Genomic DNA, 26,243 nt, shown 5'->3' with positions numbered 1-26,243 from the left:
TCCGATGGCGCCTCTCTACATGGCACCTTCAGCACGAGGACTACCAGAAACATATGGGTGAGGCCATAAAACACTTCTTGGTGGAGAATGTTGGGTTGGTCACAGATGCTGGGACGGTGTGGGAGGCCCTGAAGCCCACGTTTCGGGGAGTGGACACTGCCTGGTGTGCGGCTGCCTGAAAGCAGCGCAGGGCGGAATTGATACGGGCCGCAGCTGAAATTGAGGCGCCGGAGTAGCGTAGACTGAGAGGGCCAAGTGGTGGGGCAACTTCTCTTGGCACAGCAGTCCTATGCATCCCTGCTGTTGGACGAGGCGCGACAGGAATGGCTGGCGATGCGCAGCAGGATATACCAGTGGGGGATGAATCAGGAACGATGCTGCATCGGTTATGCCAGAGCACGTTCCAAATACAGACCCTACCAGGGATCCTAGATGATGCCGGGTCCCCGGTCACGGACCCAAAGGAGTTGGCCGAAAGCTTTGCGAAATTCTATGCTGACCAGTATTCCCGAATAAGTGTCTTCCAGCAGAAATGGTGGACAAATTTATTGCAGACTTACCGCCGTGTGCTATGTCGGATGAGGTGCGAGAGTGCGTGGAACCTCCGCTGACCGAGGAGGAGCTGGGTTTCGCCTTAGGTGAACTTAATACGGGAAAAGCTCCAGGACCCAATGGGTTCCCGAGTGAATTTTATAAGAAATACCACTTACAGCTGGGTGCGCATTATAGAGCGGCATTGAAAGAGGCCAGGGAACGAGGCAGCCTCCCTTCTGATTGGAGGCACGCTGAAGTGGTGGTATTCCACAAGCCGGGCAGGCCTCCAGATCAACATGCACCATACCGACCAATATCTCTCCTGAATGTGGAGGCTAAGATTCTGGACAAAGCGTTGGCTAACCGTCTTTTGCCCCACATTGCTTGGCATATCCACCCTGATCAGGCTGGGTTCATCCACCATAGGGCGACTAGAGCCAATATTAGAAGGGCCCATGTAGCAGTGGCCGCGGTTCGGGACACCGGGGAACAGGCGGCACTTCTTTTAGCAGACCTGGACAGGGCCTTCGACTCACTGAGCTGGGTTTACCTGTTTGCACTCCTGCCTCGGCTTAACTTAGGGCCCCGCTTCCTGTCATATCTGCGACTCTTGTATACAGACTTGACGGCCTCTGTTTGGGTGGCAGGGGCCATATCCTCCAAATTCTCCATCAGGCATGGCACTAGACAGGGTTGCCCCCTCTCGCCGTACCTGTTCGCCCTTGCTATGGATCTGCTGGCGGCATGGGTGCGCATTGATGAGCAGTTGCGAGGATTCGAATGGGAGCACGGACCTTCGGATAGAATTGCGCTATACGCAGATGATGTCCTGTTTTTTCTCACGAATCTTAACAGGTCAGGCCGCGCCTGCTGCAGATTATGCAGATATTTGACGAAACCTCGGGATTGTACATGAACCCTCACAAATCGACCCTTTGGGTGTTGGGGGAGCGTTCCGGTGTGGGGGACTGGGCATCCACCCTAAAGGTAGCGGTTGGGGGCATTAAGTATTTGGGGTGTTTTTATCTGAGGCTCCTACGGTCGCCTGGGAGCGAAACCTGGCGCCGGTTTGGGATCGGGTCAGGACAGAGATGAAGACGTGGTCCCGCATGCCCCTCACTATTTATGGTAGGTCGGCCATCTTTAAAATGGTGGCCCTCCCTCGGCTGTTATACCAACTACAGAACCATCCTTATCCTTTCTCACCCCACTGGTTCCGACAGGTAGATTCCGCGCTGGGGCAATTTCTTTGGGCGGGAGGCGCGGTGCGGGTAGCACTGCGCACTTGTTTTTGGTCAACATACAGTGGTGGCTTGGCGACGTCCGATATCCTTTTTATCACCAAGCCTCCCATATCCTAGTCCTAAATGAATGGTGGTATGGGGACAGGCGGGACCCGGCATACGCCCTGGAGCGACACCTAATGGGGTCCAACACGTTACATACAATGTTATATTCGGCGCAATTGCGGAAGAGGTTGCCACCGGCCACCCAGGTGGTATTTCAAATTTGGAGGCAGGCCCTGCGTCGCATGGGATGGTGGGGCACATTGACTGAGGAGACCCCCCTGTGGTATAATGACGTTTACCTGGATTGGCGTCTCTCCAGGGTTTCCGGGGCTGGGACAACATTGGAATCTCGACATTACGAAATGTGATGTCGGGAGCGACACTTAAATCTTTCCAGGATCTGAGCGAGGAATATGGCATGCCTCGGTCTCAATTTTTTTAATATCTACAGTTCCGTCATGCCCTTACACCGAGCCTGGAGGGTCTTGACTCTCTCCCGGAATTTAGCCCACCGGAGGTGAAGGTATTCATGGGAGACCTGGGGGACAAAAAAATATCTCGCATATACCAGACTTTAGTTACACACTGCTCTTCGACACTGCAGAAATTACGGGAGTCATGGGAAAAGGATGTAGGGGCATTAGAGGAAGAAGATTGGCTGGAGGCGCTGACGGCCCCCAGAGGTGCTTTCATAGCGATGAACCTGCCACTAATCCAATTCAAGTACCTGCATAGGGTATACTTTACCAGGGAGAGATTGTGGCGGAAGGGCCTGATTGCATCCCCAGACTGTCTCCGATGTGGCCAGGAAGTGGGGACACTGATCCACACAGTATGGAGTTGTAGCTCTTTGGCTAGGTTCTGGAAAGGGGTGTGGGATTGTATGTCCAAGGTCCTGGGGTGGGAACTCCCTCGTACACCGAAGTTGGGTCTACTACATGTGATGGAGGGGGTGGGGGGTAACACGTATAAGAGACACTTATTGTTACTGAGTCTAACGTTAGCCAAAAGAGATGTGGCCAAAGCATGGAAGGATCCCTGGGCCCCCTCAGTGCTGGTGTGGAAGAGAGGGCTAGACTTCTGTATGGGGCTGGAGCAGCCAATCTTTGTTGCCCGAGGATGCCCACGAAAGCATTACAGGATATGGAAACGCTGGGACGACTTTCGGGCCTGTGGTTGTAGCCTTCGGTGAAACGGGAGGATTATCCGGAGGTGGCATGAAGGGGCCAAGATGGAAGGTGTGTGCATGCTGTCAGTTCAGAGTACAGTTTATAAGAGATGTGAGACGATATTGTGCGACTGGGATGGGTGGGACCCGGGAGGTGGGAGTTGGGGGAAGGGGAGGTTTATGGGGTGGGGGGGTTATAGAATTGTTAGGTTTGATGCTTCTCAATAACTCAAAATGATGAGTAGATTGCCAATCATCTGATGTATATTTGACCTGCAGTTACCTCCGGAGTACGGAGCACTGCGCCATATGTGCAATCTGTCAATGATCCACAACCCTACTAGAAAGTCTCCTCTTCTTCAGACAGCCAACTCCTCAATCACTGTTGAAATCAATCAAGAAAGATTCCTGTTATTTTTCAAGAACACAACACATAATTCGCTCAAAGACCCGAGCTTTGTCTGTTCCAAATACCCAATCTTCACTGACTGCCTAAGTCACTTGGATTCAACCTGGATGCCGTTCTTGTCCTCAGAATCTTTAAGAATCTAAACGCATACTGATTTTGTTGGTTTTCTTTGCTGGAGGCAAATAATTCCAGTTTAGCCAGAACTTGCAAGGAGATAATACAAGTTCATAGCTGCCATTGGCCCAAGTCATGTGTCCGAAAGCTAGTCCTGCCTTTTTAGCCAACAGAATATTCCATTATGAGACTTGTTATTTTTCTTTGCACCCTGTCGGAATGGGTTTAAAACGCCTTGCTTGCAAGGTTGGCTAAATGGCCAAGCCATCTAGTCACATGACAGATCGCCTGTTGACAGGCTACCTCTGACTAATTTGGTTTACCATTGGAGCAAATGATCATTGTGGTCACACTGATGGAAGAAATAGTTTTCATTCTCTGGCTTTCATAAAGGGTTAAGTATAGTAAGCCTCCATGGCGAGTTATTATGAAACAATAATACAATTGCACTAAAGGCTGTTTGGTTCCTGAGGTTTTCATTTTCCGGTGTCTCTGAATAAATCCTACTGAAATTCCAACCGAGCTGAAGTATGTCTGGAGTTGCTGATGCTTCCGTACAGATGGGATGTAGCTTAGCAGTTTGCCACAAAGGAGAAAAGTCCAGTTTGTGCTGGACTTTCACTTTTGGGGCAGGGTCTTGGTTCGAAGTAATCAGGGTTCCCAAGGCCTACATGCTCCGAAGATAACCCACTTACATTCAAGAACTGTTGGCACGGAAACTGTAAAAGGCAAAGAACAAGTTTATTAAGACCCCATGGGGTGGTGGTACACTCAAACAGCACCCTTCGGTAATGCAAGAGGTATCACACCGAACACCGGTGTGACCCCAATTTATATACAGTTAGGGGCAATAAAAGATAGGCGGCACAAGTTAGGATACATTTATGTACATATATGGTCATGTTTTGGAACACTGCCAGCTCATTGGAGGGGGCACAACTCCGCTGGTCAGTTTGGCGCACATTCCTAAAGGCTTACTGGTCAGTTGGGACTGCGCATGTGCAAGCTTGACCAGTGCTAAAAATAGCCTGTTGCTGGGCAGACTGAAGTGGTCATTGGAACGGACAACGGACTAAAGGGCACGCCGGCCACGAGGCCGCTTATGATCTAAGATGGCCGCCACAATATTCAAGATGGCGTTTTCGTATATAGCCAAGTTAAGGAGGACAACGTGTAGGTTCAGCTAATCGCTAACGCGGCCAGGCCAATTACGACAGGTTGATATGCCAGTGTTTGGTTGCTATTTGTAGTGGCACTAAGAGCTGAAGACAATGGCTTAGAATGCAGTATTATTTCCAACGCCAATAGCTCAAACTTTCAGTAAAGCGAGACCTATTGCATTGCAAATGCTAGTTTCCACTTCTTACACGCTAGTGATTAAACCGTGAGCGTTTAGAGCTAAGAATGTTGATTAACACACAAATAACTGAATTGTAATAAGTAATTGTAAAAATTATTAATTTTGATATTCTTGAAAAAGTGCCATTCCATACAACAAAACATGCTGGCTGCTTTAGGCTATACTGGCTGTATAGTTTTAGCAAACTTGGAATTCTTAATTTAGGAATGTTGCATGAATCATGTCAGATGAATTTGAATTAATAACTAATTGAAATGGAGATTCAACTCTTATATTTTTGGACTTTTACATCGGCATTGTATTTTGATGCTTCTAACCGTAAGGTTTATGTTTTAACTTGTGTATTAGTTGGGCAACGAATAAATATTGGGATTTCACCTGTGCGATATGGGGCATTTGTTATCCAAGACACCCCAAGTTCTGAATCGTTTAGTCTGTTGCTCATAATGTTGCATGTCTGCTTAAGAGAGTTCTGTGGGTTAAGCCCCCCCCCCGTGGTTTAGGACAGAATTGCCCCTCATTACAATGAAAATAAATATCATGTTTCCGTATGCTCTGTTATTGTTTAAGCATTTTTTTAATGTGACACAACATGCACCCTAAAGAGGTAATTTAAGTAAATAATCTAACAGATTGATCATAGATTTCTTTCACAAATATTAGACTTTGTTGAACCATTTAATATGGTTTTAGAAATTTTCACTGCAGGAAGTTGAATGACGCACAAAGTTGCTGACTTCTCTGCGGGATATCCCTTTGCAAGGTTTTTTTAAATGTATTTGTTTAAAAAATGTATTTACTTAATAATTAGTCTTTATGCCAACCACCAACAGACCCGCCCCCTTTTTTTAGGACTACCCAATCCCAGAACCCTTCTGGTAGATTGGGAAGAGCTGGAACACGGGCTCAGTGAATGAAGGGGTGCACCGTGCAGCATCAATGCTGCTGGCACTCTGAAATTAAGTTGTGGTTTTCTTTTGCAGCTTGCCTCCTTGATGCTGTTTCTTTCCCTCTCTCTTATCATAGCCATGCCATATTCCTTCGTTTTTCATTTGAGCAGGGTTGTCCCCCAACATACTGCCACAGCCCTTGCATAATGTCTAGTTTAAATTGTTTTTATTTAATGCAGAAGGGAGTGGCATGTTGTGCCTTTCTCAATCATGTTAATTGGTTCACTCATTCGGTCGAGGACCGGAAATGCTGGCTTGCCAGCATTTCCGGGAGGAGATCGTATGCTGTGTAGTAAACAGTTTAGTCCCGCCTCTCAGCTCCGTTCGCTTTCATTGGCTGGCTTCCTAAACAGAGGCCAGCCATTGGAAGAGAAGTGAGTCATTCCAAACAAGCCCCGTCTTTTTCGGATTCGGGGGCGTCATTTTTGCTGTTCTTTAGCTCGTGACGTTGTCCGTCACTCAGGACAGCAAAACACGCCCCCGAATTCGAAAAATTCCGGAAGCTTGAGGCTGCCATTTCTGCCCGACCGCCAGACAAGACAGACCCTCCGTTGTCCAGATGCTGCATCCTGCCTCGGTTTCCTTCCTTCCGCCTTTCCTCTCTCAGCCTCCTCCTCTCCCTGCGCTCTTTCCTCCGCCGGACCCACATCCCTTCCTCCGCTTATGCCCACCCAGACCAGTCCCGCAGCTCTGCGCCTCTCCAGGCACGAGAGACCCTTTAGCACAGCCCGTGACCTGTGTTGGTCAAGGCGCTACTTGTGCAGGGGCTCCGTGAACCGGCTCTTCAGCCGTGTCTTTTTCCTGCCCCCCGCTGGAAGTGGAGTCCGGGGAGCAAACACTGTTCAGTGACAGTCCGGTCACTTGCAAGCAGCTGTCTAACTGGGGTTCCGAAAACACATTCCAGGTAAGGGGACTGGGGCTGTGATTTGAGACATCGCGCCCAAAGGAAAGATCCGCTAGTATGAGACACCAGACTGCCTTGTGAGGAAGCGCCCCCCCCCCCTTTCCTCTGCCCGCAGCTCTCCTTAGTCACGCCTCTCGCCCCCTTCCCTCTGCCCGCAGCCCTCCTCCGTCCCGCTCTCGTTTAGGACTTATTATTTCTGCTTCACAATGTCATTGTTGCTGTTTCGCAACTTGCTTTGCCATCCCCTCGCTTTTCTCCTGTGTCGTTCCTCGCCTTTTATTGCCCCGTCCCCCACGTCGTTGCTCAGCAGTTGTTGTTCGTTCCCTGTCCTCCTCCCACATAGTTGCTTGCTTGTTTTAATTGCCCCCTCCCTACTGTAGCAAAGCTTGACCTTTCGGGCTGGATTAACTGATCATGATTTTATTTAAGGCAGTCCGTGAAAGTTTCAAACGAGAACAACCAGATGCACTTTTCATTTTTTTCCACTAAATCGCTTTACTGCTGCCCTTAGTTATCGACATTAGCTTACTATTCAAGTCAGTATTGCTGTTTAGGATTCTCTGCATTTTTAAAAGAGCTGTGTGGAAAGTAAAAACGATATCTCTCTTTGGCACATCTCAAACATAACACGAAGATCAATCCCATTCCTGTATAAAGCCTGCTAGCTGGTAACACACATGCACTGCCTCCATGCACTAAAAGAAACCAACAACATTGCTACCTCATTCAGTTCACAAGTACCTTAAGAAGAGATAGAAGGGCCATATTCAACTGAAGGATAAAACGTCTAAGATTAGTTGTGCAGATGGCAACAGCACATATGGAAACTTCATATACATGTTTTGCCCCCATACAGCATAGTGTGAGGTTCCCACCACAACCAGTTACATTTACAGGCAGAAAACGGACTAAAGCAGGGCCACTTCATCCGATGACATCCTAAATGATGAGACGTTCAGAGGGAGCGTTGCGAAGGCTTGAACAACAGTTCAAACAAGGGGTTCATTTCCAGCTTTTCAAGCCCCTGGCTACAAAGGGTTATAACGATTTTATTTCTGGGCAAAATTGAAGGTTAGGTCCACATAATCGAGCGTAATTTCTAGGATAAAGAAGAACCTGGATTATGTTTTCACTCAATTTTACAACTCTCATTTTTTTTTTCATGTATGCATGTTTTTACTTCTTTGGTTGTTAGGTAGGGATTTGTCATGCTCAAACGTTTTGCGAGCACAAAAATCTACTAAACCTTCGAGTTTTGCAGCAATGGTATGACTGAAAAGCCAGAAGCTGGCAGCAGTGACTGGGGATTGGAAAAACACTAAAACTGTGGTAAAGCCAATAGGTCTCAACTAGGCGAGAGTTATTGACTTTGTCAAAGTTTTGTTTAGCCATGTTGTACAGCGGTGCACCTGCTGTGCACCATGACTGAAGGTAAAGGAAAAGAAAGTGCTGTGGTGCAACCAGCGCTAACTGCCTCATACTAATTGTTTTACTGATGTAAGAAGGCTCTCACCCCTTCTCTAAGCGAAGCTAGATTTTTTTTTTTTGAATTCATGTACTATTGACTGTAAAATTATGCAAAGTATTACCTAATGCCTACATAACTTTACAATTTTGGGTTCAAAACATTAAACGCCTCTTAGATTACAGATTAATACTTCAGTAGGCATATAATGAAATGAGCTATTAGTCACTTTGTAATTTGCTTGTGAATAGTTTTCAAAATGTGCTGGCGGGTCACCTTCGCATTCGACTTTTATACAGCTGCACCAAACAACCTAGAAGACAAGCATATATGGACTGGAATTATTTGGAAAATACAATTGATTGTCAGAGGTAACCATCTATTTCAGAGAAAATACTTCTTGTAAAACATAATAAATTGATGTTTGCTTCATTTTATAATGCTCTTCTGGTCTTTACAAGTTGTGTAAATAAGTGGTGTTCGTATCACCAAATATGATGGTACCAATTTAGTAAACTGGGAAGGAGTTGGCCCTTCGGAAATTGAACTCCTGATTTACAGATCACAGAATATAACCGCGATGAGCATTTAATTCAGAGACCAACAAAATAATATGTAAACTACATCATAGCATATTCCTGTGTAAACAGCAGAGTAGTACAAAATGATTGAGCCACAATCTTCGAAATTTAGTGAGGGGCCACCAAAATTTCATTTAGCGTGGTTGCTTCACCTGTACACAAGACTTGAGCCAAGTGTGGGGCCTCTGATTGGTGGGCACTGCTTGTGTTATTGTAGGCACTGTGTTATGCTCATGTTTGTAAGGTTAAGTAGGTCCAGTTCGAAGTATTTTAATTTTTTGAGAAGCATTACCTGAAACTTGAGGACATGTTAACTCCTCATGGACATTAATTCTACAAATAGTGTAATCTTTTCAGCGAGATTATTTTAGTTTCTCACAAATACTGCATCATTTAAATGCTGTATGGGCCAAAATCATAGAATCGATGATTGCAGCATAGCCTTCAAGGTTTGTTTCTAACCCCAAACTGAACGTCGAACAATTTTAGTAGCATCTTGATCTGGCATGGCATTTTCAGCTCTACATAGCACTCAATCCTATGCAAATTTAAGTTATTGATTTACATGGTACAAGATCCAGTGTAAACCCCCAGGGATCTGGCATCAGTGGTAGTTTTTATCCTTTAAGCTCCTTAGTCACAAGTCAGTCTCGGGTCTAGGGCTACTGTTAGGGCTGTTTGGTAAAGTTCAAAGTTTGGATACAGGTTTGTTATAAGAATACACACTTTGAAATGCCATGTCCCTTTACATACTAGATACAGGCATAATTTATATATTTGGTCACAATAATATACACGTTCCTCTATACACAAAATGAAACCGTGATTGTAACAGTCCTGCACCCTGTAGAACTTCCAAAGCGGATTGCCGCATTTAAACCACAGAAAAACTACTTTTCTATCAACACCAGTTTTAGAGGATAATATTTATTTCCTATGGTCGCTGCACCCCGGCTCAGCCAGCACTGTATTATGGTTTTATACAGGGACCTCTAGTAACATACTGCGATTCTGCACCCTATTCACATCGCCCAGGAGCCTGGCTCTGTATATGCGAAAGCTGGGAATTATCAGCAGCTGAGCACACAAGTGGCTATTGTGTCTCTTATTAGCTATTGAGGCTTAGGTTTGATTAAGCGTTGTTACAAGTGCTTATTCGAAAACACAGGGTGTCTCTTTCACATGATTTAAAGCCAGCAATTAAGCCACGATATAACGTGCCGTATGTTAAAGTCGTTTTAAAGCGTTACAAATGTGCAAGCACTATGCATACAACTAGGCTACGGGTGCATCAGTTAACGACAACATAACATCGCATGCTTTAAAAGTAGCAAACTAAAGTGCACTTAACCTACACCCAATGTTACGTATTTAGAAATGATTATGCGGGATACTACTACTACAAAGCACTGCAATAGTCTGCGATATTTTGCCTAATAGAACTGACTGCTACACTGCACATTTGTCAACGCAGCGCTAGAGCACGGCTCTACAGGGACCTCTAGTCACAGACTGCGACACTGCACCCCGGTTCAGCCAGCGCTAGAGAACGGCTCTAGAGGGACTTCTAGTAACAGACTGCGATTGTGTGGTTGTGTGTGTGGCTCTGTGTGGATAGCTTTTTTTTTGTAGGTGGTTCTATGTGTGGGTGGCTGTTTGTGTGAGGCTGGATCTGTGTGTGTGGGTGGCTCTATGTGAATGACTGTGTGGGTGGCTTGTATGTGTGTGTGTGTGAGGCTCTGTGTGGGTGTAAATGCAATAGGTCATGCATATGCGAGCGATTAAGCTATTGACGTTGTAAATAACAATGCCATTTATTTAACGATTAAGCTATTGGCAATGTAAATGACAATGCTATTTATTTATGATTTTAAAAAAAAAATGTCATGAGCAATGCCAATAGCTCTACCTTTAATAATGCCGAGACCATTGCATTGTAAATGCTTGTTTCTTTTGTAAGGGGTTTACTCATTTATTAACACTACTTGAGAGGACGCACAGTCTGAAACTGAGCAAAATGCACCTTCACTTAATGCAGCGATAATGATTTCCACAGATCCTTACCAAGCTTAGTAGCAGGACCCCAAACTCACCGGAACTGGATTTGATTCACATGCACTCCAACTGGCTAACTGACCAATGCCTATGTAGCTAAAAGCCTCTTACCTTCTAAGCACTGCATTGCAGATCTTTAATTAAATACATACAGCCAATCCTTTAAATTTCTCCTAGTTTCAGAAGAGCTGCACCAGCAAGTGTCTTTGTTGTTAAAAGTAGGTGGGGCAGTGGGTACACATGAAATGCATTTCTGATGCACCTACAGCACAGCAAGAAGCTGCTTCAGAGCTAAACAGAAATATCTGTACTTCTGAGAAATGTCGGGATGGGAGAGCCTCTACCTGGGACCCAATGGCAAGGATTTTCTATAAATGTGTACCTTAAATACTATGGTGTTCTTGGATTAACTCTATTCTACGAGTACCCACACTAACTAAATAGTCAAGAGCATAATGTTTTACTTGGGAACTTATGAGGAACTATATTGTTCTTGCGCCTCCTCAATGAAGGGGTATCTTGAGCCAAGTGACGATAAACCTAAGACTTGACTATTTCAATTGGCCCTAACTGGGATTAGCTAAATACAAAATGAACCTGGTATCAAAGCGCCAACTATGGGGAGCAGTGTAGGTGAGGGCATGTGCAGTAGGCTTCATATTACCGAGACCAACAAACAAACCTACCATTGGTGACAGATTGAATCCCTGATCCATTTTAAGTGCCTTTTATCTCTCCAGTACAAAGGCAGCTCTAAACCCAAGTATGACAAAAGTAGATTTCCCACTGTCATCCTCCAGAATGTTAAGTTCGCAGATCGCAACATTTGTGTTTTTTGTCTTTGTCTTTCTCTTGACACTATCTGCCAATGGAAGTTTTTTCAAGGCAATTTTAAAATGTCATTTTGGCACCCAGCACAGATAACAACTGTAGACATTCACAGTTGTTGTGGTCCACTATAGAAATGTTCTTAACCCAGTCCCGCATTAGATGAAAGCATGCTGCTGTGGTTTGTCTCTCTTGTGTCCTAAAGGTGTTTTTCTGTTGTACATGATTGACTGACAACTGCTGGTTAATTGCTTATGTTCTGTACAGAGCGTCCTACCACCGTGTAGTAACTATTGTTCAGTAGTGTTGTAAACAATAAGTGGTGTTATTGCCCAAATATATCAACTGAATCAGACCTGATATGATTCATATTAGTTTAAAACGTGCTAAAAAGTTGATACATTACAAGTATTTTGCATGAAGGTAGTGCCATGATTTGATTTGCACAAACAAACATTTGTGTTAAATAAGTTACTGAAGTCTAAAAGAAGTTATAGACACATTTCATTATGTTTGCTTCAACACCACTCCACACATCATCGCTTTTGCCTATGTACACCCGTAGGACCTCGCTGCTCCACTGCATGAAATGTGGAACTCTCAAAGCTAACACTTGTTAAAATGAGTTAGTCCAGCGCTTTCTGCACTTCGGGACTCTGTTGCTCGCCCTGTGAGGACCTGTTTCCCCGCATTTTCTGCCACCGTTCGCGACACCCGCTCCGCGGGTGCCGCTCACTGCTGCCTGCCCCGTCCTCCCTGGTGTGAGCGGCTCCACAGTCGGTGGTGTACCAACGCGCTCCCAGGTAGAGGTTAACGCCTGTGATAGCGTCTGGAGCCTACCGGGGGACTGCGAGGTCCAGCAGCCTCAGCTGTACACAGCTGCTGCCTCTTCCCCCGGCGGCCACTCCCCCAGCCTCCGTGAATAACTTTCCCTGGATCTGGCTGAGTGGGCGCTTTCTGCACTTCAGGACTCTGCTCGCCCTGTGAGGACCTGTGTTTCCCCGCATTTTCTGCCACCGTTCGCGACACCCGCTCCGCGGGTGCCGCTCACTGCTGCCTGCCCCGTCCTCCCTGGTGTGAGCGGCTCCACAGTCGGTGGTGTACCAACGCGCTCCCAGGTAGAGGTTAACGCCTGTGATAGCGTCTGGAGCCTACCGGGGGACTGCGAGGTCCAGCAGCCTCAGCTGTACACAGCTGCTGCCTCTTCCCCCGGCGGCCACGCCCCCAACCTCCTCCTTCTTTACTGGATCCAGGTCACACCACGACGCGGGACGTGCGCGGGGCGACTACCGGGGCGACTACCGGGGCGAAGACCGGGCAAAGAGCGGGCCGTTTAAGGCCGTTCAAGGACGGCAGAGGACGGCCCTGGCCCTGAACCCCTGCTCCTTCGCTCTTAACCATCAAAACGTCTAAGATGTCGACCATGCGCAACAGAACCAGAAGTTGCGTGAAAAAAGCTACGGCGGTAGCACAGGTGACTGGACCCATAGATCTTTTTATTTCCCGTGTGCATGAGACTATTGACCAAAGTATCGTTTTATTGGAAAAGAGAGTCTCCATGGACCTTGCAATTGCTAAGCGCTCATCTTTGGGTTCTCTGGCAAATGTTAAATCACCCGCCTTGCAGTCTTTGAATAATTGCTCCCTACCCCTAACCATGCCTACTAATAGTGCTCCAACTGTACCAAATACTGTTGATTTATCGGTTGCCCCATCAGACTCAGACCCGTCTTTTGTTGACCTGGAGGTTACACCAGATCTAGAAGCCTGTCAGTCATCTGGCAAAGCGGCGCCGAGTCTGAGTGGTTTTAATGATGTGGAAACAGCTCCTGTACCTAAAGTTCCTCGGGGAAGGGCTCCCAATCTCCCAAAGGCTACATCTAAGGGTAAAAATAAAGTAAAAGCACCAGTTAGGAATCACAATCTGATTTCCCCTACCCCACAAATGACATCAGGTATTCCTTGCTGGGTGCAAAACATGGTAACAGATTTAAAATTAGACCTTGAAGCCACTTTAGCAGCACAAATTAAGCCTTTAATTTCTAAAGTGGACAGGCTTACATCTTTAATACATTCTAAATGGCCACACAAAATGCATGGGCAAGGGCCTGATCAGTTACAAGGGATTACAGAATTAGCCCCCAAATGTTCATCGAGTATCCAGCCCCCTAAAGATGTATCAAACAACGTTCAAGCTACTGTAGCCCCTGGGAACCCAGTTATATCCCATCTGTCGCAAACAGGGAACAACTCTGTCCAATCTACAACTATACCCACTTCAAAGGTGAGGGCTCCTATTTTGACTCATCAACACCCTGTTGTTGATGATAATACCACCACTATCCAAGTAAAAGATGTTGCAGGGAAATCTAATACACCTTCAGTATCTCTTCCTACGAACAAACCTGAAGGTCCTAAGTCAAAGCAGGTACGTTTTAGGTCAATTAATCTACCACCAGAGGTTTCCCCTTTTGTCGTTGTGTTGACAGCAGTCCCCCCGTTGAAGGAGGGAGTAAAAGAAACTTTCACTGAGCTTAGAAATAAATGTGCTCAATGGCTCCACTTACATAAACCTCTACCTAACAACATGAACGGTGAAATCCTTACCGTGCGTAGAGGGGACTGGGTGGGCAGAAGCAAGAAAACAATAGTAGGGGACGTAATCACAGTTAATTTTAGGGATATAGGGGCTGCTAGCTACATATGTAATGCACCCAATAGTGGTCCTGCGACTCAAATTAACCCACTTCCTTTGTCTTATTTTTTACCGATGTCCTCAAGACCAAACCCTCCTTGCTCCACATTTCAAAGTAACAGAGGACCTGTGTACCCTCCACAACATGCTGCCAAACCTTGGCAGCACCCCCTACACCTGTCTCCTTTTCTTCCACATTATGTTAATTTTCAGCAGCAGCCATTAAATGCTCCATCCTTTCCCATGCACCATGTTAATTCTCATTGGCAACATCCCCTCCATTTCCCACCACCCCTACCTCAGCCTGCCCATCAGTGGCAGCAACCCTTTCAGCCACTACAACCAGATAAACACCAGTGGCAACAAACATGGCAGGACTTGCCCCATTCCCAAGATCCCCTGTTTTCACAATTCGCCCATCCAAATAGATATGCTGTGCTAGACCAGGTAGATTGACTCAGCCCTACCGAAGCTCTGGATTCAAACATCTCTACGCCCTATCTAGATATGGCGAGTTCTTCTCCTGTCACGCCTCTAGCCGCACTTCTCGAACCCTCAATGGTGCCATCGCTAACACCCCTCTTACGTATAGAAAATAGGGGTAGCCTTGATGCATGTACAGCTACTGTTAGCCCCAGATTAAGTCCAGATACCATCTCTCGGGAAGATGGTCCGGCCCTATTACCAGCAATTCAGCCAGAGTCGTCTGTTGGTGGGGACTCCGGTAAACCAGCAGGACTCTCTCTTGTTTCCTGGAACATTGCCGGCCTTGCCAGCAAATTAGGTACACCCTTCTGGACCAGCTTTTTGGGGGAGGGATTGGACCTAATTTTATTGCAGGAAACTTGGTGTCTGGACCCCATTAATATCGAAGGGTATGCATCTTACTGCCTTAGAGCAACTAAATCTAGCTCGGGTAGGGCTAAGGGGGGCCTTTTGTTGCTTTTATCCACCAAGCTGTGTGACTGTACGGTCAAATACAGTACGACTGTGGGGACTCATAGCCAAGTTATAAGGGTGGAGTGCAGGAAGAATATTGATTTAGTCGTTGTAAATTTTACAACAATATCTTTGATGCTACTAGAGGGGATATTTTACTGCCTCTAGAAAGGGAAATTGTCAAGGCCCTTGGTATCTCGAAAAGAAAGGCCGTGGTTGTCTGGGCAGGTGATTTTAACTTGCAGCCCTGCCATTTGTCTAACGGGAACATCTGCGGCTTTGGGGCAGCAACGAGTAGCCATTGGGGGGGCCTGGGGGCGAGGGAGGATTCTCCTCACTTCCAACATTGCAGTTATGGTTCCACATTAAATAATATGCTAGTCACGCTAGACATGACCCTGTTAAACTGCAACACTAACAACCAGGCAATAACATGCCCTACATTTACAGGCAGAGATGCAGGATCATTTATAGATCACATTTTGTTGTCTAGCAGTGGAGACTTTACTAATCTGTATGTAAACGAAGAAAGTCTCAGTGACCATAACAGCCTTCGTGTTACCCTCTTGGGGCATGGTACCTCATTAGTTTCAGGTGGAAAATGTTCTACCGACCTAGTACCCATTAGACCAAAGGGTCTAAGGATCAAATGGACTGGTTTAAATTCTAAAGTTAAGCAGAAGGAGGTTCTTACTCAATGCAAGAATCAAATTAGCTCCTGTTTGGATGATGATTGTGATTCTGGCTGCTTAATAGCTCACTTTGTTTCCATGAATAGTATTATTGATGGTATTTTTACTAAGGCCCCGTCAGCCAATAGTGGTCCGAAGCAGGGGTGGTTTGATAAGACCTGTATAGTCGCCCTCCGTGATCTAAAGAATGCTTTAGGCACTAAACCACGTGTCAAGACGGATATACAGTACTTTAGGGCTAGATATAAAATAGCAATTAACAAAAGGAAAAGGGTATTACAGACCGAGGCGTGGGATAAGCTGAAGGAGGCTGCTGAGACTAAAAATAGTAAACTGTATTGGGAAACAATTAATAGCCCGTTTCTCAATAAAGATAATGTTCCAGAATTAACCTCTTATGTGGCATGTAGCGATTGGGTTAGTCATTTTTCCAAGATATTCAATCCAGAAGGGTTATCTTCTGAGTCACCATCATCTGAGCCTACTCCATGGCTGCCCCTCACGTTGGGAATAACATTAGAAGAAAGCCATGAAGCAATTTCTTTAAGTAAAGGAGGTAAGGCCCCTGGCCCCGATGGGGTCCCGCTGGATCTATACAAAGATGAAACGGCCTTATGGGCTCCCATCTTGGCGAGGATATTTAATTGTGCGGCAGAAACCAATTTTCCATCCACTTGGGGCCAATCGGTCATTATTCCTTTACATAAGAAAGGTGATAAATCAGAGGCCTCTAACTATCGTCCAATTTCATTATTGGACGCCTCTGTAAAGGTGATGAGTAGGATTTTGCTCAAGAGGCTGGAAGACTGGGCAACTGATTTTAACATCTTAACCAGAGTCCAATATGGCTTTCGGAAAGGCCTGGGCACATTGGACCAATGTGTAAATCTGGACCTTTTAATCAATAAATATACTGTGGCTAAAAATGGCAACCTCTTTTTATGTTTTGCTGATTTGAGCAGCGCTTTTGATTTGGTTAACCATAACATTCTTTGGGAGGTTTTGCTTGATGCAGGGGCCCCAAGGGAAATAGTTCATTTTTTGGCTAGACTCTACGAAAAACTCTCCTGTAAAGTCCGCTATGGCACCCTTGGTGAATGTACCCCGTTTTTTAAAGTGTCTCGGGGCATACGCCAGGGATGTGTTTTGGCCCCGCTTTTATTTTCCCTTTTTATTAATGATGTCGACCGTTCCTTGGTTGACATCCCAGCAGATGCCCCCCTGATTGGTGGTAAACCTGTCCCGCTGTTACTTTACGCGGATGACGCTGTTCTTTTATCCCGAACACAGATGGGCCTTCAGCGCCTAATCGATAGTTTTATGCAGTTTATTCAAGTTAGGCGGCTTCGTGTGAATAAAACCAAGACATATGTAATGTCATGCGGTCAGGCAGCTAAGCAGGTAAAGCATACTTTTTTTCTGGATAAGGAAAAGTTGACTTCCGTCAAGTCCTTTTGTTATCTAGGAATTACATACAACAATAGTGGGTCCTGGACGCGGAATTTGATTCTATCAGAATAAAAATGCTGCGGTCTACAAGCAGTATTTTCCGTTTTGCCTCTAAACTTGGCTCACGAAGCATTTTAGACATGATGAACATATACAATGTATGCTGTGTCTCCTCTGCTCTGTATGGGGCAGGGGTGTGGGGACATAGCGAGGGTATATCCCTGCAGAAGGAGGAAAACAAGTTTTTAAGGAGGTTGTTATGTGTTCCCCCTTCTGCCTCCATCCAGCTGATCCATGAAGAAGTCGGGATCGAGTTCATTTCTGACTTAGCAGCAGTCCGGCCACTCTTATTGTGGCGTTCTATTTGGGCTAAGACAGAGACTCGATTCACTCAGGATATTATTCTTGATTGTATAGGCTTGGACCACTCTTCACGTATATTGTGGTTAAGATACATTCACCGCTGGTATCTCCTTCTTTTTAATATTGATGTGTTCCGTGAGCCTGAAGAGGTTGTTTCTATTTCAAAAAAAGAAATTAAGACAACGTTCCTAAACTTTCGAAAGGCAGAGCGCGACAAAATCTCTGGCAATCTTGTCTCCGTGAAATTTTATAAAGATTTAAATTTAACTTCGGGACTCCAATCTTATCTTGTGTATGTGACTCGTCCCTCTCATCAGTATGTTTTAACACGTGTCAGATTGGGCATTGTTCACCACCTGGTTGCTTTTCCAAACACAAGAACCAGTTCAGACATACCCTGTCCGTGTGACAGTATTTCCCGGCAGAGTAGTTGCCATTTCTTACTCTTTTGTAAATTTTTTCATTTTTTCAGGTTAAAATACCTTAAGCCAATTTTTATTAAATACAATATTCGCACTACACAAACAGCATTAATATTTTTATCCTCATTAGAGAACAAGGAGATTTGCTTTTTTCTGGCTACTTTTATTTTGAAATGTACAGCTGCCAGGAAAAGTATTGTACCATAATAATATTTTTATACTTACCTGTCTGTACTTATGCTATACAGCTGCCAGGAAATGTTCTATGATGCTATTACCGTTAACACTCCTGTCTGTATATATACGCTTTTAAATTTTATATCAATTTCAGTAATTAAGGTATTATTCATATTTGTCCACAGTATATTATGATTACTTAAAAATTCTGATGTACAGCTGCCAGGAAAGGCCTATTGAGTAACCCCTACTGATCCTCAGTTTGCTCATTTAAGAATGTTTTGTATTTTATAACAATATGTTGACTTATAGAGACATGATCACTTACTAATTGCTGCACTCTAACTTTTTCACTTTGTCCTATTACCCTTTTCTATGAGAGTTCATATGGTGATTTTAATATTTTAACTATGTACTTTTGCTTGTATGATTTGTATGCACAAATCGAATAAAAGCTTTTTGAAATTGAATTGAGTTAGTCCACCACAGAAAATGTCAGACTCTGGAAACCCGCTTGAAGAGAAAGAATATGCCTTCTCCTTCTCTACTAAGAGGATGACCATGTAAATACATTGGTGAATAGTAACAGTGAACACTAACAAGTAACAACCTACTACTTGTGCCTGATGGCAAGTGTTATGAGATTATTATTTTATGGCTTCAATTATTGATGGTCAGTCACACTGTTTTGACATTCTTTGGTCTTTGCTTTCTGTTCTGCGTTATTGTTTTGGAGTAAGTCTGATGGGCCCCACTTGGAGGCAGAGCAGGTGATCTGTGCCACAACTCTCAGCTGAAAGCTTTTTTATGTCTGTGTTTTTTTTTTTTTTTACTTTCCTATTTTTCACTGACCTTAATCTTTCCATTTCTTGTCTCTCAGTCCGAAGAAGACAAACAGTTGCAGGATGAACTGGAGATGCTTGTCGAGAGGCTGGGGGTAAGTAGCTGATGTATTTGAAGTCCTAAAAATGCTCGCTTTTCATTGTTTGTTACAGGTGAATGCTTATTTAGCAGCTGTCATATGAAGTGTCTTTATAGGACAGTTGCTGTGTTATCATTGGGTGTGCCTTCGGTAATGGTCTTATTGTAGGGTTCCTCTTGGGGTTAGATGATAATGTCACTATCTGGAGAGCCTACTGCTCAACAGTTCTATTTTTTGCCAGACCTGTCTTGGATAAGAGGGATGTTGCCACCTTTGCAGCATCTGCACTGGTTCTATTTGTATTTTTCAAAAGGCGGATGCCTGGAGTGATTAACATATTCTCCTTCGGGTGAGTCTGACTAGGATCTGTTACTATGTGGAAGGCACTGCCATCCATTGGGTACTGAATGTATGCAACAAAAATAGTGATTAAATCAATGCTCAAGTTATTCTCAACCTCCAGAAGTCATTCATGGCCACATTCACTTTCATACTTATTCAACCACTATGCCCCTCTACACACACAACAGCAATAGTCCAATTAGTCTTGGTCTAATGGGAACATTCCAGCGCAAACTGCCAGGTGCAACCCCCTCTAGACAGGAACACAAGCAACTCCACAACCGTTTTTGCCCGCTTAGACTTAGTCAGTTGGCTGTAGATTGAGCATGGGTTAACATCTTGAAATACTTGTTGCACTGGAGCAAACCGTGATGAGCAATGCTTGAATTAATGCCTTGCATTGTGATCTCTCAAGTCCACATTCCAGCCAACATTACTCGCCCACTATGCCACTCTAGACAGAGACCAACCATATGAAAACCAGTCTTTGTCCTGCTCGTTTCGGAACAGATCTCCCTCTATCACCACACTGAAGTGTGTGACACTGTCCTCATCTGAAGATTTTGTGGTATAGCTTTTGTGTTATTTTATAGAAGGGTCTGTTCTTTAATAAGTAGACACAAGGATGGTTGCAAAATGGTAGTTGGAGAATTTTATAATGGTGCCATCTGTTGAGAAGTGTAGTGAGGCATCCACATGGTCTCCAATATAATGTTTGGTGCACTGTGCAGGGTATTGTCGTTCCTTTAGTCCTGGGACTGCTACTTAACTTCTGTCTGGAAAGTCTGAGGTGGGACTGTTTGTGCCTTATGATGAGACCGACTTTTCTGTAATGTTGGAATGAGACTGTGGAGTGAGACACAATGAGTAGGTTTTTGTGAATACGGTGTTTGGTGATACCTGTAGGCATTACCTTCTACTTGCCTGGTGCTGTCGCTGTCAGGAGTGTCTACCCAAGGGGATTATGGGTTAGTTTAATATGTGGTGACGTCTTAATAACTGTGACACTCGCTGTAAAAAGTTCTGCAGTGGGACCGATTGGGTGTTTCGTTAGGCATGTTTCACTGACCAATGTGCAGAAGGAGAAGTAAGATCATTATCTATTTGCACCCCCAGTTGGTTTTACTGTAACTGTATTGATTTTTGTCAGAAAGTGGAATAGTGAGGATAAGTACATTTGAAACTCCCAAAGTATTTCTATCAGACTTTACTTTGATAAAAAAAATAATCCTCCCCTTCAATATATCTTAAATGTGAATTCAAAGAATCATTTTATTTCTTCAAAAGCTTTAAAATTAAAACTAAATATTAAGTGGTAAAATACTCTTATGCACCATATACACAAAACCGGGCTTCCCCTATTTCCCCCCCACCCTCCACAAACACTTCAGCTGCCTTATAACATTTTCACAAACACTTCATTGTTCTGCATACTTAAGTTAATGATGATATTAATGCACACATACCCTGCATCTGCACCCCCCAGTTACTTGCTCTCCACCTCTTGACCTAATTTAATTATCTGTTTATCCTTATTTTGTCCTTTTTTATTTTTACTCTGTTTGGAACTTATGAATTTTTCATTGATTTGCCTTTCTCTTGTTTGTAACAACAAATGTATTGCTTTTCAAACTTTTTCCCTTCAAACTGTTCACCGAATCTCACCTAGACTGGCAAAGCCTGTTCAGTGTACAGGGTGTGCATATCTTATGTCTGTCTGATGTGCCCAGATTCTGCTGCTGCTTGCAAGGGTTGACGTGGACATCAGTTAGCACTTTTTTGGTCTTTTTTCAGGAAAAAGACACATCCCTGTATCACCCAGCACTGGAGGAGCTTCGGCGACAGATCAGATCCTCCACCACATCCATGACCTCTGTTCCCAAACCTCTAAAGTTCCTACGGCCACACTATGGGAAACTGAAGGAGATCTATGAGAACATGGCTCCTGGAGAAAACAAGGTACATCCACTTGTTGTTGGCATTTGGAGTGTTGGAATGTAGTTATTTATCACCTAAAACAGTCTTTATGAATCAATTGTTCTGCCAGATAAATCTTGGCTTTCACTCAAGATGTTTATATACCACTTGAGACCACTATTGCTAGTGAAGCAGTGAAAATAATCATATAATCTCTTTCCATTTGGAATTTTTGACACATGATTCACATCTGCTAGAAACTTGATGATGCAGCCTTGCTCTGGTTTGGAATAAGACACTCCCTTTGTTCACTTTGCGTAGGTTATTTTGTGATGTCATCCCATTCCTCAGAAGCATTGGAAAAGCTAGTGCGTTGTGCCTTTTGGGCATATTGACTATACCAATGGTTTTAGCCATGTGGCTCGTCATCTCCATTGTTCTGCTGCATGGCTAAAGAAGAAAAAAAATTGTGGGTTGCCATATCATTTCGTACAGTCGTATGCACCTACAAAACGATGTGGCGGCCTTTTTAGTTGCAGATTAGAGTTTGATCGGTAGCAAAAAAAACTCAATAATGTGCAGGCTCTCTTCCCCCTCCCCCCCCCCCCCCCCCCCCCTCTCCACGGGAGGTGGGGAGGCAATACGGGTGTGGGCAGTAGCAACATTGGGGACGAGTGGTGGAAGCAATGCAGGGGTGCAGTTTGGTGGAAATATTTTTAAAGTGGGTGGGGGAGCAAAACAGGAGGTCATGGTTGGGGGTAGAAGCATTGCTGGGAACGTGGGTTGGGGGAATCAAACTGGTGAAAGAGCAACATGAAGCTTGTGAGTGGTAACCACATGGGTGAGAAGGCAATGAAGGGGGAGACCGAATCGCACAAGTGAGACATGGCTAAAACATGTGCAATCTTGTAGAGTGCTTAAACAAAAAGAAAAAAGTAGCACCTTGAAAAGCAAGAAGTGAAAGGACATAGAAATGCACCCATACTTTAGGGGCAGGGTAAAAAAACAAGAAGAGGAAGTAAAGCCCACACAGATAATGGATAAGAAGCAAGTGAATGAGTGACTGAAGCCAGTCAATGGTGAGCAATGGGCCTTAATTCCACTGTGAGATAACATGTCTTGCAACAGACGGTGCATGTGGTTTCTTGGGCGAGACCTAAAAAAAGTATCTGTAATGGTTGAAGACCAATTTATGGTACTGTTAGGCTAACGATCATGGTTGGGTTTGAGCCAAGGTAAGAAATAAGGTTATGCTGGAGTCATGGTAACATTCGGGACACCGATATTTGGTGGATTAGGATCATCGCAGCTAGATAAGTTATGGAAATGGTTTCAATTGCAAGGTATAAAAACAAACTTTATAAGGGCGACATAGCTAGGACACCGGCAACAGTTTATCACACCAACTATTTTTGCAGGCCTATGGGGGAATAGAAATAAGATTGCCTCAGCCCCTTGAAGTGTAGAGACGGTGCACCTTACGTGAGTAGTAGAAGGTCACCGAAATGTTATGATGTGGACTAACCTTCTCCCCTTTAGTACAAAAATTGACTATATGTGGAGTACATATAGTGTACCACATTATGCTACAGTGTTCTGTGCCATTGTTCTGTCCTATTATGTCTTGCTCTGTTACGTTCTAATTTATTTTAGTTTGAACTCCTTTTATTTTGTAACATTGACGTACAATGCAGAATTAGAACATACTGTTATGTAGCATCTGTGATGGGTGATTGTTAAGAGGGTGTACTTCGACAACAGAAAGATCCTACACATCGATCACTCTATACTATGCATGCCACTTTGTAAGGATACAAAGGCAATGGAAGGTCTCACATTTATATTGCCAATGGACATTACCCTATGTGTTGAATGAATCCCCCCAAATACTTTTGTAGGAAGCTTAGGCGTAATCAATAAGTCTTGCATAGCAAGCATGTGCCACAAAATAAAATGTTTCCTGAACTTGCTGAGTATATGCTTGCAATACCAATGATCTTAATGGAAATGGGCCATATCATTTTAATTGAACAATCGGCAAAACATTTTTGTTGCAGAGAAGAACATTGCTATGGGCTTTAATGAGTCATGAAGAAAAAAGATAAACAATGTAAAAAAAAAAACTGACATAGTAAACTATTGGCCCACCTGCCATGGCACTTTAATGCATTTCTTTTTAGGCAGATGTGCAAAGGGGAATAGACAAAATGTGGTCACGTACAATACAAGAGAGGCAGTGGCTTTAGTTGGTTGGCCCATTGCAGAGTGCTGTATGGTATAGAAGCAAAATGTGCATGGCGGTTGAACAGAATAGTTGATGCAGTGGTGTGATCCAAAAGCCCATTCTATATATACATGTCTAGATGTATTTTTGTTTTGTATTAATTATTTCTATTTTTTTAATTACATGAGACCTGAGTGAGACTTCTAATGCTTTCTTTATGCCCAACCTGGAAACATTTCTTAAAGTGAAGTGGGAAATTTAAATAAAAAAGTGGTAACTTTTCATTGGAAAATTGAAACCTTCAACTTTGCATTCAAATTGTCATTTCACACCAACATAACATAATTAGACTTTCTTTTGGAAAGGTTTTCAACTAAATGGAATTCTTGAAATTTACTAATGTGAAGTGGCATAGATCAATCATTTGTGTTGATTGAGTACTCCATCCGCCTTTGCTTTTGAAAGACCTGGCTGGACGATGTTATGAATACAGTGTTAGTCTGGTTCAGAGGAAGATCTGCTTTTGTCCCTCCTCTCTTAATTTGGTGGGTCCTGTAGCTGTATTTACTTCTTTTGCTCGGGGATGTAGGGGAGTGACTCTTGGAATGTCCTTCATTGTTCCTTAACGAAAATGGCTGTAATTAACTATTAGGACATGCCACACACATCAGGGCTTGTCCTACCTTATGCTTACAATGCACCAGGCCCTTGGGCCTACCATAGGGGTGACTAATATGAAGTTAAGGGAAGGTTTAGGGACTGGCAAGTTGGTGCACTTGCCCAGTCAGCATGACAGTACCAGACTGCACACAGGTTCTGCAATGGCAGACCTTGGACACATTTTAGTTGGCTGCTTCTGTGGGTGGCACAACCAGTGGTGCAGGCCCACCAGCACCATTTGTATTTACAAGCCCTGGCACTCCTGGTGCACTTTACTGGGGTCTGACTGTACACCAAATAAGCCAAAACATGGAATCCAATCACATATAACAATTTACACATATGGAGCACTTGCACTTGCACTGTGGCACTGGTTGGCCGTGGCACAGTGCTCTGAGCAGCTAACATCAGCAAAAACATATGAGGCACATCAGCAAAAAGTGGAAGGGAGACTCCTGCCAAGGTGCCAGGTCTAACACAGATTAGCTCCTCTTCCAATGAGAATACAAGCAACCGTAACCGAGGGAGAACCTACTTCTGGTTCTACTCTAATCCCAGTCTCCCTTCATGAAATATATTTGGGGCCCGATTCACAAAGGGAATGTACAGTTTTAGTACGGGTATTACTTTTACAAAATCGGAATGTTAGTTACTAATAAAAGAAGAAATGTGTAAGTCTAGCAACACACATGGCTAACCACTGGTACTGCAATACCTTTCCATTGAAAATAAGAGTTAGAGAATTAAAATTAAAAAAAAACCTAGGCTATAGTGTTTAAATTATTTAAAATGGTAACAAAATATAAAGATAATTTAAGGTTAAAAAAATAATAGTACTCGTAAATCTAAAATAGTTGAATACCATATTTTAAAAACGAGACCCTTTTTTATTAAATATATAACAAAATGTATTTTAATGTATTCTATACATGATTTTTTATTAATGCATGATAAGATTTTCTTTAGATGGGTTTAGGTTGGAAATATTTTTAATTGAAACTTGAGAAAACGAATTTTAAAGTAATGTATTTCAATTAAAGATTTATTTTAAAATTCAATTGATAGTTCAGTAGCATTTCTATTTTGCTCTACATTTAAAATAAATACATAAAATTAATTTACCTCAATATTTAATGTAAAATATAGTATTTATTTTCGAGTCAGATACTTTTACATTCTTTTATTTTTCAATATACTTTACCATAGAGAGTCTCCATAGTCTGGGACAAACCTGAAATGATTCCCGAAAATCCAATGTTCTAATTTTAGTGTGTGTTGTTCTTGCAGTACTTTTCAAAGATTTTAAAATGTTTAGCAGATTAGCAGCCAGGCGGGCCTTTACCTGCTGGTTACAAAGTACTGAGTTGCTAATGAAGAAGATCTAGCTGTAATTTAAAAAAACATGGATTTAAAAGGCAATGGCCTTACGTGCCATTTATTCACAGATTTTAGCATTGTTGACTGAACTGCTCAGTGCAGCTAGTAATTAGCTTTAATGGGACTTGTAGGCCACTCTATAGAAGGTGTGTATGTGTTGGATAAGGAACAATGCTAAGCAATGTGCCCTAGCTCTAAAGTCTGTAATGCTGTTGAAACATGAATGAGTCAGCTGTGTCACTCCACGCGTCTTCCAGCCATTTGTCTGTTGCGAGGGAGCTTCAGTTGAAGACCTAATCAGTAGTTGCAGTCTGAGCTACCCGATGAGCATTGCCTTTCCCTGGTGAAAGCTTACCTCTAGCTTTAACTCCTACTAATGCTGCCGTACCCTAATATGCACCGGCTGC

At 43.7% G+C, this 26,243-nt stretch overlaps 1 protein-coding gene across 1 annotated transcript in view; it reads left to right on the top strand.

Moving 5' to 3' along the window:
• PSMD2 (proteasome 26S subunit ubiquitin receptor, non-ATPase 2) overlaps nucleotides 1-26,243 on the top strand; it is a 103,324-nt gene that overhangs the window by 5,429 nt on the left and 71,652 nt on the right. Inside the window, exons 2-3 of the mRNA XM_086944453.1 lie at nucleotides 19,275-19,331; nucleotides 21,453-21,617. Coding sequence (XP_086800579.1) covers nucleotides 19,275-19,331; nucleotides 21,453-21,617 — 222 coding nt within the window. The remainder of the gene's footprint in view (nucleotides 1-19,274; nucleotides 19,332-21,452; nucleotides 21,618-26,243) is intronic.

The sequence above is a fragment of the Lissotriton vulgaris genome, chromosome 11, assembly GCF_964263255.1.
Source record: "Lissotriton vulgaris chromosome 11, aLisVul1.2, whole genome shotgun sequence".
NCBI lineage: Eukaryota > Metazoa > Chordata > Amphibia > Caudata > Salamandridae > Lissotriton > Lissotriton vulgaris.
Note: the sequence above shows the minus strand (reverse complement) of the source record. Positions and strands in the feature narration are given on the sequence as shown.